This window comes from Empidonax traillii, unplaced genomic scaffold, assembly GCF_003031625.1.
Source record: "Empidonax traillii isolate 1590-97213 ecotype Southwest subspecies unplaced genomic scaffold, ASM303162v1 scaffold137:size1056949, whole genome shotgun sequence".
Taxonomy (NCBI): domain Eukaryota; kingdom Metazoa; phylum Chordata; class Aves; order Passeriformes; family Tyrannidae; genus Empidonax; species Empidonax traillii.
Window position 1 is genome coordinate 703,131 of NW_020955330.1, and position 16,543 is coordinate 719,673.

The window sequence follows — 16,543 nt, forward strand, 5'->3', positions numbered from 1 at the left end:
TTTTGTGTGCACAGATGCAAAAAGGCATGAATAACCTACCCAGAATTACTGGTATTTGGGAAGCCTAGCTCTTACTTTATGCTGTTATGCTCTTTTGTTATACTACAGATTTTTATATGTAAAATATCCATGCCGTGCTAAAAGTTAGACTTGCTGTGGTAGACAATGACTGCTTCCATTTCAGTGGATGTAAGGTGAATTGCATTTTTCCTTTATTAGTTGTTTGGAAACTTATGATAATGCGAGTCTCAGTTGCTGTCGTTTTCCCTTAGGGGGTGAAGTGTTCTGTATTGTACTGTTTATTTTGAGAATGACATAATGAAGAACAGTACCCAAAATGTTTTGTTTTGTTTTTTTTTTAATGCAACAAAACACAAATGAAAAAAACTCCTGAGAATTATTTTTAGAGAATGTTCTCTAAATTGAGATTTTTTGCCTTAGTGAAGACCTTTTTAGTAGTGTGAGGCACTATTTCCACAATGCATATTAGTGCCATGTGCATGAAAAGAAAGAAATAAACAGGGAGTTTAGGTTATACTTAGATGTTTCCAGCTTCCGTTTTCCATTTCTTTGCAAGTCAAAGATGTAGTCAGTTATTCCTGTTTAATAAATGTAGTGATGCACATAATCTGATTAAAAGGATCAGTGAAGCTGCACAAAACTGTTGGTGACAGGTTTGTTATGATGACAGGTGAAAATATGGAAAGCACTGCCAAGGATGACAAGGCTTTTATGGAACAGCTTACCTTTCAAGACAAATACATGATTCTGGAAAGCATGTAATGATATTTCTTTATCTTAATCACTTGAAAGTTTACTCAGAGTTGTTGAATGTGGGGTCTTCATTTGTCATGTTGCCTAAAAGGCTGTGGAGGAAAATGACTCCAGGCCAAATTAGGTAGGAGGTAAGATAAGCAGCAGAGGTTTTAATGAGCCTCCAGGCTCCAGGAATACAAGCCCACGTACGTGCTCAAACACAGGTGTTAAAATTTTTATAATGACTTCCATCCAATCTCTGTCCAGCCACCGCCCCAGTTCTGCCCCGTTCTGCCCCCCCAACACGCCTTTTGGGAATTGAGTCTGGGGGAGTTTTGGGACCCCCTCTTCCTCATCTTCGTCTTCCTTGGAGCATGTGCAGTCCTTGGAGGCTTTCCAAAGCTCTGAGCCTGAAGGTCGTTGTGTCTATGGCTATATCTTCTTGCACAGATTTTGGAGTGTTCTCTACAATTCTACCTTGAAAATGAGACTAAACAGGCTAGTGGAATTTAGGGGGATTGATATGGGAATTGGGTGACAGGGTTGACTATGTGTAACTACTGTGTTAAGGGTAAGGGATAAAATGCAGCTGTGTTAAAATCTACATTCACTACACAACTACTTCTAAAATCTACAAAAAATTAAAAAATCAAAAACCCCAAGGCAACATCATAAATGAAATCTGTTGTAACTATGAAACTATTGTTGATTTTTCTGTGAATTTGATGCTTTCTGTTTTTTAGGTAATGTTTTGTGAAAATGCTTTATTAGAATTTTCTGTATGACTTCTGAGTTCTAAAATTGATGGAAATTGTGAGTCATAGATTCATAGAATAGTTTGGCTTGGAAGGGGACTTATAGATCCTCTAATTCCAATCTCTCTGCAGTGGGCAGTGACACCTTCCAAGAGATCAGGTTGCTCAGAGCCCCATTCAGTCTTGCTTAATGCATAATGCCTGCTATTTTTTAGCACAAAGCCAGCCACCGATACCCAGAGACAAGAGCGAGCAACTGACAGACTCTGTAGCTTTGAACTTGGAAACAGAATTTTCTCTGGCTCTTCCTTGCCCACCTGAGTGGTGTGAGTACATGGGCATAAAATAACTTGCTCCACCAGATGCTGAAACAACTATGGGAGCAGTTATGATTATGAAGTATCCAAGTTTGTTTATATTAAGTCTCAAAGATTACTGTTTGCATTATGTTCTAAACAGGAAGATTTCACTTTGCAAGCTTCCTACTGCGGGAAGTAGGAAACAAAAATCGAAGAACCTCCTAATCATGAAGAATGAACTGCTACTTGGTATCAGACTAAGCTGTCATGAAGATCTATCTTTTGAAAGAAGTGGTACAGGTAATATTTTCTTTAGAGAGAAGAAAAATGTCATTAACTATATTAATTTAATAATATTTACTCAATTTTTAATATGTCTTAAATCTGTTTTGTGAGAATTGCATGCACATGAGATCTGTAAAAAAACAAGTATTTTGTAGGGGTTAACAGTGGGTCTCTTAGCTCCCTGGAAGACTTGGGAAACTTTTGAGTGTGGCCTTAAAGATAAGTAAGTTTTACACACACAGGCTAATTGGGGAGTGAGGGTGGACTGTGAGTCCGTAGATTTGGTGTGTGAGAACCACAGCCTTGTCCTTGGATGTCTCCAGGTGTCTCACAATTGCTGCCAAGTGTATCAGTAATGATGAGTGGCCAATTAGGATGTTGTTGCTTGCTTGCTACTTGCTCGCTGCTTGCTTGCTGCTTTTTGACAATGATATAAAAGGAGCTGGGATTTTTAATAAAAGAAACCTTTTTTTATGTTGCCCTGAATCAGCTTTCTTGTGTGTATTTAATTGGACCATCACAACATAAAGGCAGCATGTTTTCTTCAGCACAGACTCAAGAAAAGAGAGTGTATTTTATGAGATTTCACTTGATTCCTTTATTTGAATGTTTGACCTCAGGTAGACTTTCTATAGTACTTAATTTGAAAGTGAAAAGTATACTTACACCTGTTTAACCTTGTCTACTTGGTCTTCACACCCTTTATTCTACCATTTGTGGACTGTCCTGTATTATAGTATGCCCCCTTATATCCAAGAAAACTGGTAAGTTTGTAAAGAAGAGACATTTTTGTGAAAATCATGGTCAGCATTTAGTTTCTTGGTTACACTCTTCACTGTGATGTGTTTAATTCATAGATAGTTTTATATGTGTTTATGTACCCTCTAAGTGTCTGTCAATCTTCACAGCTTTGCTTTGCCATGTAGTGATGTACTTGATCTTTAGTCTTGGTTAACACGTTCTGCAATGTAGAGAACACATGGATATATTGCATTTTTTAGTACTTCTTGGCACTCTACAACACTCGTCTCTTCCACTGCTATATCAAAAAGAGGTACAGGACCATGTGCACTGATATCTGCTTTTGGTGCATTTGGCTATTTGTTTTTACCCTTACAGTGTATCTGTTACCTACCCATTATGTTATTTTTATGGCATACCTGATTTTTGCTCTCAGTGCAACACTGACCCTGAAATTGCTTGGACTTTAAAGAATTTCATCCCTCCAACATAAGGTGATGAAATGGTGATATCAGAGTTTGAGATGTAAACAATTATCATACCCTAGAGAAAAATACAGCCCTGGGTAAATTAAGTAGGTCATAATGCTCTTTTGTCTGTGAGCAGAAAATCCAATTTGCTCTTTGTTTTACAATTCCTGTGTAGTGAAAGAAAAAATACCACCTTACTGACCTGAGCAGGAAGAGCATTATCATACCCTCCCAAAACTGTCTGGGTGTGACAGCATAGGACATTTGGATCATTTTATTGTCACCATCAGTCTCTTAACCAAATCAGCCATTTCTTCCCTTGAAGGAGCAGGAGTGGAAAACTAGCAAAAAGCTATGGCATTTACCAAGATTTAGATTCCTAGGCAAAATATTTCCTATTAAGTTCAAACTAATTTTGGTGGAATATATAGCACACTGATGATTTTATTATAATTAACCATAAAGAAAGTGTCCTTTTAAGAGAAGAGATGATTCTAGTTAGGTTCAAGTTAGGCCAGTGTCTCCTGTGCTCTGAAACTAGTTCAGAGATTCCATTTAAAAGCAATTTCTGGCAGAATCAATCTGTCTAGTATGGATGTCTGGAAAACATCCAACTTTGGATCCTGAGAGGAATTCAATTTGCGTTTCAGAGAGAAGTCAGGGACAGACACTAGGTCTCTCTTGTCCCAGGCTCATGAACCTAAATTAGTTAAGGAACTTTTTAAAGACCCATCTTTACAAATCTGTGTGATGTAAGGATAGCATAGAAACAAGTGTTTTTACTTAGCAACTTTTTTTGTGATTTTATTTTTCTACATTGAGCCTTTTTTCTTTAGAGCCAAAAGCCTATAGAAGCAGCTTAGTCCTTATAGGTGGTCAATTGCTAATCCAGTTAGCTTGTGATGTTCTTTCGCAGTCTAAGAATAGAGGACGTGAGGAAACAGTAATTGTGACTGACTCTACAGTGTAATATAAGAGGAGACATAGAAAATCTTTGACACTGTTTGATGTCTTGTTTAGATTCTAATTTTCATAAGTAATCTTGGGAAACAAGTCCTCTTTTAATCAAGGAAGAATTTTTTTTATAGGGTTGGTCTTAAGTGTCATCTAATGTTTTATTTTCAGGAAATAGTTGTAGCATCAATATAAACAAATGTGTGCATATATATGAAATTAAATAATTTATAATATATTCACTTTAACATATAAATTATCGTCAGTAATTATATGTGAGTATATATGTATAAGGAAATATTTGTTAGTTATTCTGAACTAATACAACTTATCCTGCTTTATGCAAAGTTTTTTTGGCAGCAGACAAAATTGTTGAGTTAGTGCTGCTTAACCAGTTACTGGAAGGCTTCTGAATCAAAGCAATAGAGCATGTTAATGCTCTTATTCCATTGCAATATTTTGAGTAAAACATTAATTTAAATTATCCTCTGAGAAAGAGAAAACTTCTTTTTTGGGGAGAATCTGTTAGCATTTTCCTCACCTTACCTGTGGTGCTCAGATGGCTGTACCCTGTGTTTTCCCCATGCAAATCACTGAATAGAGGAAACCATGCTCCTCTCAAGTCCCTTTCTGAGATGATTCACTGTTTTGCTCTATGTGATGTGTTGTCAGATCAGGGCTTTGCTGTCATATGGGAGCTCTGCCTAACTGTATTTTAAATTTATATTTTTTTTTTTTTAGTTTTCAGGCTGTGGTTTAATGAGTGGTTAAGTGATTGTAAAAATACATCTAAAAGGTGACCCTGACCTCTCCACCATGTTACTGTTTCTTCTAAGAATAACAGTGGTCATCTTTCAATGGGATGAGTTTTCTAACTCAGTTGAAGAGCAAACCTAATAGTAAGACAAAAGGTCTTGAGGAGTAATGTAGCTTACTGTACTGTCTTGAAAGGCAAGGATCTGTTGAAGTGGGTCCAGAGAGACAAAGATGATCAGAGGGGTGGAATGCATCTTCTATGAAGACAGGCTGAGACACTTTGTGTGGTTCAGCCTGGAGGGAGACCTTATTGCAGCCTTCTAGTACCTAAAGGGGGCTTAAAAGAAAGATGAAGAGAGACTATGTAGTGTAGCAATAGGACAAGGGGTAAGGGTTTTAAACTAAAAGAGGGTAGATGCAGACTAAATGTAAAGAAGGAATGTTTTATGGTGAGGGTAGTGAAACACTGAACAAGTTGTCCAGAGAATTTGTGGGTTCCCCATTCTTGGAAACATTCAAGGCCAAGTTGGATGGGCCTCTAGAAAACCTAATCTGTTTGAAGATGTCCCTGCCTGTGGCAGGGGGTTTGGACTAGATGACCTTTAAAGGTCCCTTCAAACCATTTTATGATTCAATGACAGTGGATGGTTTTATGTGTTGTTTTGGAAATTTTCAACATCCATACATCTTTATGATTGAACTTCTTTGTACGAGACTATTTTTTTTTTTTGATCACTAAGCACTGTCAAATGTCAATGGTTAAAAAAAATTAATAATCTGGAGCTTTAACCTTACAGCTACACCTTTGAAGTGATTAATTTAATTCCTCTATCATAACTTGTTTCCTATATTCAATTCTTTTGGCAGGTATTATTGCATTTCAAATTCCAGTAAAGTTGTGATTATGAAAGAGAGTAGTGTTTTTTAAACTCGAGAAGCAATTTAATAACTTCCAGATGTAATTACAGTACCTCTTGATGAGCAAGTAATCTTAATTTTTAAAAACACTACTTGACGAGTATTTTCTTGTCTTCACTGAAATTATCATGCAGAAGCCAAAGACAAGTAAGTAAAACAGATACTTTATGACATGTAAGTAATGCACTTCAAAATTTTAACGGGGAAAGATACCTACTTTTATTTGAAAAAGAACAAACAACCCCCCCAGAAAATCCCACAAAACAACAAAAAACCAGAACCCCCACAAAACCCTTTTCTTTATGTTACCCATTACTTAGCATGAAATTTTGTATCCCTTAATATTTATTAGATTTATCCTTGTGCGCTGCAGAATCAGAATCAAACTTGCATTTTTTTTCTTTAAAGAAATCCTTCTTCCTCCTCTGGTATGGAAATAATTTTTTGAAACAATACAAGAGGTGAAAAAAGAAAAGAAAGAGGTCTCTACTTGCATCCAATCTAACAGAATTAACAGAATTTATATACAGATTTTCTGAAAAAACCGTAAGGAAGTTGAATATGACTCAGAGATCAGGTACTTGTACTCCTTTGAATAAAATAAAAAACAACTGATCAAAGATAACTGAGTAATCTTTGGTAGTACCTCCTGAATTCCTATTTGTATAGGCTAATAAATAGTGCTACACTACAAATGTTTCATATGCAAATGTCTTATATCTTGTGCAGAAGACAAGAAAGGGGAAATGAACTTTGAATGGATTGAAGTGGTTTGGTGTTGCAGAGCAATGTGTTGTTGTTTTAGCTCTATTCTTAAAATTATTAAAATGTGAGTAATTTTAATCCTGGAAGAATTAAAGAGGAAGAACACTGATAAGAGAAGTTATTAAATAATAAGAGAAAAAGCAGGGAATTAGAACTTGATGACTTGGTAAGGTTGAGGATTATCCCATTCTGAGGAGATCAGTTGTTCTTCGCTGAGTGATGACTGCCACGAGAATGGAGTGCATATTAACTTCTAGCTACTGCTCAGTACATCTAGGCATCTCTCACGTGTATTCATGAATAAATAACTGCTGTGTACTTCTGAACTTTGTATATACTGATTTGTGGAGTCTCTTGGCACCTGGTAGAAGTTGCTGAACAGAGTGACTCAGAGAAGGATGATTGTAGTGCTAACAGCAGAAAAAGAAGACTATGTGTAAGTAAGTATAGGAAAGCTTGAAAATACCCATAGGCAAGATTTTGTTCTAAATAAAAACACAGACCTAGTTAAAACCAAACCAAACCAACAAGGAAAACCATAATAAGAAAATAACCAAACTAAATGACCAAATAAACCAACCAACCAACCAAAAACCACCAAAAATCCTTCAAAACCAAACCCCTCGGGCACTCTTCTAGGATCAAATTTGGCCTAAGGCTTTTCAGGGGCAATTTCAATTTAGTGTTGTATGCTAATTATTTTCTTCTGCTAGATGTCTTTTTCAGCTTCATTAGTGCCCCAGTCTGCCTCATGTGTAAGTGTATGAATGCTTGTGCTGGCCCAGTATAGAGCAAGGAGTAAACCAGGAAAGTATTTATGCATGTGAGGTTAGAGCTAGAGAAACCACAGAGGACCATGCGAGTCAGGAGAGGAGGTAAGAAATAATGAAAACAGACCAGATTTTTTATCTTGACATATGGCTCTCTGGAGTGGTAGCTTTGTGGATTTCTGTACACAGAAGTACATCTGTGATGTTAGATGTGGACTTCTGGGAAATAAGATTGCATGCATTGTTATTATTATTATTATTATTCCTCATTGTGGAAGAAATATTATGGTCTTATTTTTATTATCTCATTTAGAAATACAATTATACTGTGTAATATGCCTGACTCAATATGTAATTTTGCTTTCTACTGCAAAGGAACAAGGTTTGCGCATTAGCTCTCTGAACTATAGGGAATAATACAGCTGAAAATCTACTAGGTGTAGTAGCAAAAGTGTTAGCTCTACTGCTTTGTACAGAAAAGACTGGGAACCTTGTAGATTTTAGTGATAGGAAGAGAAGAAAAACTGCATTAAAGAAAAATACATTTTTCAAAATATATATTGAAATCTATTGTTCCTATTGTATTCAGTGATTATACCCAAAACCAAGTATCTATGAAGGAGAACCAAACACCAGAGCGGGGGGTGAATATTAATGTCCAGAGGAAAACAAAGAAAATAAAGTACTACTTCCAGCTTGCTTAAATACCTTTTGAGTTTTAGTGCAGTACTTAAGACTTGTACTTGTTACCTTATTACCTTATGATAATGCTCGAAGAAGTTGCAATATGTGCTGTAAGTCAATGTCTGTTCTTAATATGCATTTTTGTTTCCTCTACTGTTACTTACTCTTTGTTGACATCAAATGGTAGTTAGCTCTGAGTGTAGTCAATACTCCTCTGAGAGTCAATATGACACATCATTTTGGGTTCTGTCAAGAATAGTGTGTATTCTGATGATTTTGAAAAATGTGTTGTCTTTATTCTTAGTCAAAGTAAAATTTATTTGAAAAATAAGCATATTTTGCACTTATTCACCTTTGTAAATAAAGGGAGTGAAAGTAAAGGAATAATTAATATCTTGCTTAGTCAGTTTGGAAATGGTGTCATTTACAGCAATGAGATGCCTAGATTGGTGATCTCAGAGAACATCTTTGTCAGTTAAAACAAAGCTGAGGAACAACCCTCTACAGAAAAAAAAAACCCCTTGCCCATGACAGATATCTCCAAATGTAAAACAAGCAAAAGATGAAAGGGACAGAGCACAGCAAAGGGCTGAAGAAAGCTCTTTATGTTAAAAAAATTATAGTAGAAGATGAGGATCTGAAGAGCAAAGAATCACTGTAATGTGCTGTAGTTAAATAACTGAAAAGGAAAAGGTAAGAAAAAATTAATTTGGCATCTTGCACAGGTACAAAGAGATGCTAGAATAATTTTAAAAAATAGAGAAGCTGCCTGACACTAAGTAAGCTGCTTCTGGGCATTTACAGAAGAGGAGCCACACACCACGCAATATTCAATGAAGCTGTGCAGCTAACAACTGAACATAATCCTGTTCATAATAATCTCAGCTAGTTTCCAGAAGACAATGGTACATTGAGAACTTATTAGAGAAATCATTTTAAAGACTAGCCATAAATATTGTACATTTTTATGGTTTTGGATATCTTTAAAAGGGCTCTCATTACAGTGATGAAAGACTTTGCTGGAGCAGGTGGCTTTCTGAGGAGATGGTTTAAAAATCAGATTTGGGTTAATAAGAAGCTTAATCCATAAAGGATTTGAAAAAATTAAATAATATAGATAAACTTTTCCAAAACAGATTCTTAATCCTGCTGAGGTAATTCTTCCTCTACCCTTTCCCAGGTCCAATTCAGTGTTCAGAGCTTTTGTTCTCTCAGGTTCTTAAATCTGTGATTTCTGTGTCTTCTTTTTCTCTAAATGATGCTTGCTATGCAACTAACACCCTGCTAGGCAAGCTTATCTATAAGTTTATGAAGTGAAACTTTGTGTGTATATATGTTTTACTGTGCTTCCTCCAAGGGCCTAAATCGATGGTCATTACCATGTGTTTGGATGGACAGTTATTAGACTGATGCCCTATTGCTGAAAATAATCTCCTTCTTTATAGCTCACACCAGTGAATCGCTATTCATCTAATTTAGGCCAAATATACAGATGTTTTCTGCTCCTTTGGACTGTAAGTACCATGTAGTATGTTGTGCTTATTTCCCAAAATAAGTTGCTCAGTGTTCCTTTCTGAGTGTCTTTTTGATAAAGAAGACATATTTAGGCATGAGAAACATTCCATAATGACTGCTATGTAGATCATGACAAAGATCTGGCAAAATAAGTATCCTCTACAAAATTAGTTTCTCACAGATATGACTATGAAGAAAATGTGTGAAATAATAGTGTGTGATTTCAATTCAGTGTGGCTTCATGAGTACAATAAATGCAAAAATACCACTCTTTCCCACACCTCTTTGAACTGAATTCTTTCACAACCTTGAATGGCTCAAGATGTAGTTGTAGTGGCAGAGGGTCAGTTAGCTAATGCTTTTTAAATATGTTTTCTCTTTTCCATGTGATGTTATTGTCATGACCTATAATTTAAATTGTCTTCACAGAATAGGTAAACCTGGAAGGGACTGCAGAGGCTCATCTTGTCCAACCTCCGTACTCAGGCAGGATCATCATAGAGCACATGGCACAGGATTGCATGCAGACAGTTTTTAAATATTTCCAGTGAAGGAGACTTTCTGGGCAACCTGTTCCTGTGTGCGGTCACTCGCATAGTAAAGAAGATCTTCCTCATGTTCAGGTGGAACTTCCTCTTGTCCTATTGCTTGGCACCACTAAGAAAAGACTGGCTCCGTTCTCGCTTCTGAGTCTCCTTCTGTGCTTGGTCAACAGCCTGTGAATTTGTTAATTGTACTTGTTATTGCTTGGCTGCTTATATGAATTAAGCAGTGTTCTAAGAGCACCTAAATTGCGTGTTTAGTGCTAGAAGCTGAAACTGACAACTCTGGATGGCCTTCGCCTGATTTTTATAGAGACTACCTTATTACTTGTTTGGAGGATGATTCCAAGTAGCTTTTATTGGCAAGCCTCAATGACTTTTTTTTTTTATTTTTAAATTTTCTGCTTTTCTTTTGTAATGCAGAGTGCATTACCCAATTTTGGGACATGCTGTCCATCCTGGCAGTTAGATTTATGAGTCCTTTCATGACTTCTGTTTTGTTAGGCAAGTTCTGGTTTATATCACCTGGACTCCAAAGTGGAAAGAAGATGGTGTTTAAAGATAGATAGATACAGTACGCTTGCTGTTGAAGTTAGATGTAATATAATAGCAGCGTTTAGGTGCTTAGCAGCTGATGACTTGCATTATGTTGCGAGAAGCAACCTAGTCTCCTTTTAAAGCACAGCTTCAGTCTGGGAGAGGATTCACAGCATGGAGATGAGTGGTGAGTGAATTATTCAGGGTTGCACAGCAGGTCAGAGTCAGAGCAGGGTGTGAGAAGCAGCCTAATAGTGCTGGGAAGATAAGCCTTTGAACAGTTTTTTTCCCTAGAGGCCACACTACTGTTCTTTGATTTTCGGTAAGTTTTCATTTCAATAGGGTTAAGATTTAACCCATCATATTTACAAAAGAGACTTTATTATTTAGTTCTGAAGTGCCTGCCACTATTTTGGTTCCCACCTAGTTGATTCACTGGAATTTGATCTCTGTTAGAGTGGCAATGACATTATTCATACTCTGCTTGTTCGTAATCTCTAAATTCCCAAAGGACACTTTTTTAAGTGGTACCAGCAGGCTGACAGTTCGCAGCTTCCAAAGTATTTGTGAGTTTAATTATTCCAGCTCAAGCTGGTGGCTTTCTCACAATAACACAAGAATTTCCAGCTCTGCTAGCAATCTCAGCCTGTTCCAAGAAAGAACTCTTCCTTTCATTGTCTTTATCCTTAGCACATGAACTGCACAGAAAAACTAGAGGTTTCTGCTCATGAACTGAAGAGAGTTTTGCACAATTTGGAGAATAGTGCAAAGAAAGTTTGGAATGGTTCCTTTCTCTCCACTACCCCTCAGAGTTCAGCTTTTGCTCTTTCTTCCCATTCTCTTTTGTGGATACGAGGTCTGGAAAGGGGCAGAAAGGATCTCTCTTTGAAGCAGATGGGCAGAAAAAAGTTTCTTCAGACACCTTTTTCTTTCAGCTCAGCAAAGGTGTGCAAGATGTTGTTCGGAATCTGTAGACTGAAAAAATATTGTTGTTAAAATAGTTGTAATGAAAGCAAATACAAACAGTAGTCATAAAGTTAAATTTACGGACTTTTGAACATAGCATTTCTGCGCATGTAAGTATAATTGCATGTTGCAGTATGGTAGTAACGTCACTCAAAATTCAGCTATAAAATTTATTGCACAGTATTATTTTTAACATTTTTTCTGGTAAGTGTGGTCTCTAGACTGTCTGCGCTTTCTTAACCACTTGCAAAAACTCATAAATCATAGAATAGTCTGAGTTGGAAGGGACCTTAAAGATCATCTCGTTCCAACCCCCCATGTGCAGGGATAGCTTCCACTGGACCAGATTGCTCAGACCTCCATCCAACCTGGCCTTAGACATTTCCAGGGATGGGGCATCCAGAACTTCTCTGGGCAACCTGTTCCAATGTTCTTCCCAGTATTTCATCTAAACCTGCTCTCTTTCAGTTTATAACCATTCCCCCTTGTCCTGTCACTTCATGCTCTTACTCTTCAGATCCTGAAAGGCCTCAATTAGGTGACCCCTAGGCCTTCTCTTGTCCAGGCTGAACAGACCAAATTTTCTTAGCCTTTCCTCACAGTGGAATTTCTTCATCCCTCTATTCAACTTAGTGGGCCTTCTCAAGATTCTCTCCAACGGGTCCATGTCCTTTTTGTACTGGGAACCCCAGAGATGGATGCAGCACTTCGACTGGAGTCTCACCAGAGCAGAGGGCAAAATCACCTCCCTCAACCTGCTGGCCATACTGCTTTGGATGTAGCCCAGGACACAGTTGTCCTTCTGGGCTGCAAGTACACATTCCTGGCTCGTTTCTTTCCGGAAGCTTTCTGGAAGTGGAAATGAGGACAGGTGGCCTGGGAGGAATACAGGGAAATTTTATGGGAAGCTAGGGGCAAGGTTAGGGAAGCCAAGGCCCGTTAGAATTGAGACTGGCCAAGGCTATTAAGGACAACAGGGAGGGCTTCTATAGATATGCTGCAAGCAAAAATAAAACTAGGGATTATGTGGGCCCTCTCTGGAAAAAACAGGAGACCTGGTTACCCTGGACAAAGAGAAGGCTGAGGTTCTCAAGAACTTGTATGCCTCAGTCTTCAATGGCAAGTCCTCCAGCCATGCTGCCCAAGTCAAGAAAGGCAAATGCAGGGAAGAATGAAGACCCTAAGCCCACCGTAGGAGAGAATCAGGTTCAAGACCATCTAAGGAACCTGAATATGAACAAGTCCATGGGAACCCATGAAATTCATCCATGGACCTAGAGGGAGCTGGCAGATGAAGCTCATTTTTGGAAAATCATGGCAATCAGTTGAAGCCCCTAATGACTGGAAAAAGGGAAATATAACCCCTATCTTTAAAAGGGGGAAAGCGGAAGACCTGGGGAACTACAGAGCTGTCAGTCTCACTTTTGTGCCAGGCAGAGAAGTTTGTTTGGAGACTTCATAGCAGCCTTCCAGTATCTGAAGGGGTCCTACAGGAAACCTGGAGAGGGATTCTTCAGCAGGAACTGTAGTGATAGGACAAGGAATAACAGATACAAATTAAAAGAGGATAAATTTAGGTTGGATATTAGGAAGAAATTCTTCACTGTGAGAGGGATGAGACACTGGAACAGGTTACCCAGGGAAGCTGTGGATGCCCCAGCCCTGGCAGAGTTCAATGCCAGGTTGGATAAGGCAACCTTGAGCAACCTGGTCTAGTGGGAGCTGTCCCTTCCCATGGCAGGGTGTTGGGGACTAGGTGATATTTAAGGTCCGTTCCAAACCCTTTACATTTTATGGTTCTATGTCTAGCCTCTCATCTTAACCCACCACCCCGAAGTCCTTCTCAGCAGGGCTGCTCTCAATCTGCCTGTATTGATACTGGGGGTTGCCCTGACCCAGGTGCAGCACCTTACACTTGGTCTTGTTAAAATGCCTGAGATTCCCATGGACCTGCTTCTTGACCTTGTCCAGGTCCCTCTGGATGGCATCCTATCCTTCAGGTGTGACAACCATACTGTTCAACTTGGTGTCACCTGCAAATTTGCTGAGGGTGCACTCAGTCCCTTATTCTATGTCATTAATGATGATGTTAAATCACACTGGTCCCAGTACACACCCCTGAGGGACACTACTTGTCACTGATGTCGAATCAGACCAGGCAAGAACTGTTGACACAGTTGACTGTCTTTATAAATGATGACGCATTATATCTAGTATGTTGTAAACCATCTTATTCATAGATTGTATCAAATGTGTATGTGTATGTTACTGGACTTGGAAATTAATTCTAAAACCCAAGCTTTTTCCTCACAGATTCTTTGAGAACTGCTGTGTGATTTTTTTTGTGTGTGGTTTTTTTTTTTGTGTGTGTGTGTATTTAATTTTATCATTCTACAGAATGATAAATGTTTCAAGGAAATAATAAGGAATTGAATCGTATCCTGAACTAAGATTAGAATACAGAAATACAATACTGTGGAAATAATTTTTTCTGGGGTCTGCTAGGTAACAAGTATTCAGTGCTAACGTGAAAGTCTAAGTAATCACAATAAAAACAACTAAATAGCAGTCTTTTTTTTTTTTTTCCCCCAGAAGTTCTGTATTGCTTTTAATCATTCTGGGGTATTATTATTATTATTATTATTATTATTATTATTATTATTATTATTATTATTATTATTATTATTATTATTATTATTGTGGTTTTAAATTGATCAGTGACTGTAGGTGCTGTGCTATCACTTTTAGCAACATCCTCAGGTCACTAAGAGTTCTCTCCCAGAGGAATTAAATGGATAGAATTTTAAAGATTACTTGCACCACTGTTACCAAGCTAGCTGACTCCTCTGCACTTGCTGAGTCAAGTCAGTATTTCCCCTCTTGCTGCTGGTGTGAAGGTGTTGGTTCATCACAGTTAGAGATTATTGCTTGGAAGATATAGCCTAATATCATAAACTCAAGACATGATTGGGATTTTTTTTTTTTATTTCACTTGGTTTTTTACAAGCACTTTCTTGGGAACTGAAAATGGAATTTTCTGGCTTTGTTGATGCTTCATTCGTTATCCCTCATTAATATCTGGCAAATATGGCAGTGTTTGGTTTGAAGTGTACATTATTTGACCTTGTTCATTTTTCATGAACAAATGTGTGTGGTTTCTTAACTAGTCATTAGTATTGATCAAAGCAATTAAGGCTGTCTGAGAAGTTGTTCTCAGTAGTCATTGTGCCCCAACTCTACTCAGTCCTATGACAACTTTTATTACTTGGCTTCTAAATGGTACCATCTTCTTCACAGAAACTGGCGTTTTTTTGGCATTTATTCAGCATGTAGAATAGTGGATCACAATTTACATGATATTATGAATGACACTAAATTCAAATCCAAGTGTGTAGGAACAATAATATCCTATCCTATATTGAACCAGAAGATAAAAAAGCTGCTTCAGTTTGAGACACTTGGTCTTCTGTCTACAGCATAAGTCAAACCCCAATAGGTTCAGACACTCAATTCTTGGACAAGAAATTGCACGTGGAAGGTGTCAGATAGACTGTTCTTATTTTTGCAGGTGAACATATTTGTAAAGTTTGTTCTAAGTGTTTTCTTAACCCTGTGATCTCATAGGACCAAAAACTACACAGTGAAACCCAAATCTGTTTTGGTCCCCAAACAGCTTCCCTTTTATTCCTGAAGTGCAGAAGCCAAGTACTTGTAAGTTTTTCAAAAATACATCAATATTTCTATAAGCATCACTTCAGTATTCTAAACCTTCTGCTCATAAAGCTCCCATGGGCTTATTTCAGACAGTTTGAGATTTAGCAAGTGTGAAAATGATTTCATGAACCACTAGAAATAGGTCATGAATCATGATACAAAATTTTTCCTATATGTTTTACTCCTAATTCAGCTTCAGAGGGCAGTTCAACACTATTAAAAAATGTTTAACAGTTAAATCATTTTTAATTTAAGAGCAATCACATAGAAACCAAAATGCTTTTTGTAAAGAAGGATGTGAGAAATTTTGTTTTCATATGTTATTCCATAGCCTTTCCTAAGGATCTATTTTGTATTCTGAGGTGACTGCAGACAATCAGCAAGATTGAAGATGATCGCTGTGAGAGATTTAAATACTAGCAAAATTTATTCATTTCTGTCTTTTTTTGGTTTTTTTCCTTTTGTTTGAGGAACAGACCTGAACACCCTCAACATGAGAGCATTTCTGGAAGCATATACACCAGCATATGTGGCACAAGAAACAGGATGAACTGGAAGTTTTGGTCAGTTCCGAGAGCTATGACATCATTAGGATTGGTCAGACGTGGTGGAACTCATCCTATGATGGAAGGCTGGGCTGGAGGGCTGCAGGCTGGGCAGGTGAGATGGGGGAGTGGCACTGTATGCTAGGGAGAGGTTTGATTGTACAGCTTTTACAATTAGTGATGATGTGGGTGAGTGGCCTTCTTATATGCATCCTAAAGTTGTCATGAAATACAACCCAAGAAGTTCTTTCCTGTTCTAGTCCAGAGCCCTGCAACAGAAGTGATAATGATTGCACATAAGCTGGGTGCTTGCCACAGGAGAATAATATCTTATGTCATGATCCATATTTTCAAAATCCACTGCAGTGCGTATCAGCAGCTACACTGGGTGTATAACCAGGAACAGTGCAGAATTATCATGTGTTTCTGTGCTTGAAAGATGTTTTAGTAAAAATATAAAGGGTCACTGAGAGAGCAAGTCCATCCCAAGGTGCCTTTCCTGTTGTTACTTTTTAAACTCTACACGGTGCTCAGCTGATGCAACTTTGGTTTCTACGAGCCTTTTCTGAAC

At 37.8% G+C, this 16,543-nt stretch overlaps 1 protein-coding gene across 1 annotated transcript in view; it reads left to right on the forward strand.

Annotated features, from left to right (window-relative positions):
* The window catches only part of NAF1 (nuclear assembly factor 1 ribonucleoprotein), a 30,427-nt gene extending 20,296 nt beyond the window's left edge, over window positions 1–10,131 (forward strand). Inside the window, exon 10 of the mRNA XM_027883914.1 lies at window positions 10,098–10,131. Coding sequence (XP_027739715.1) covers window positions 10,098–10,102 — 5 coding nt within the window. The 3' untranslated portion in view covers window positions 10,103–10,131. The remainder of the gene's footprint in view (window positions 1–10,097) is intronic.
* Window positions 10,132–16,543: the final 6,412 nt, after the last annotated feature.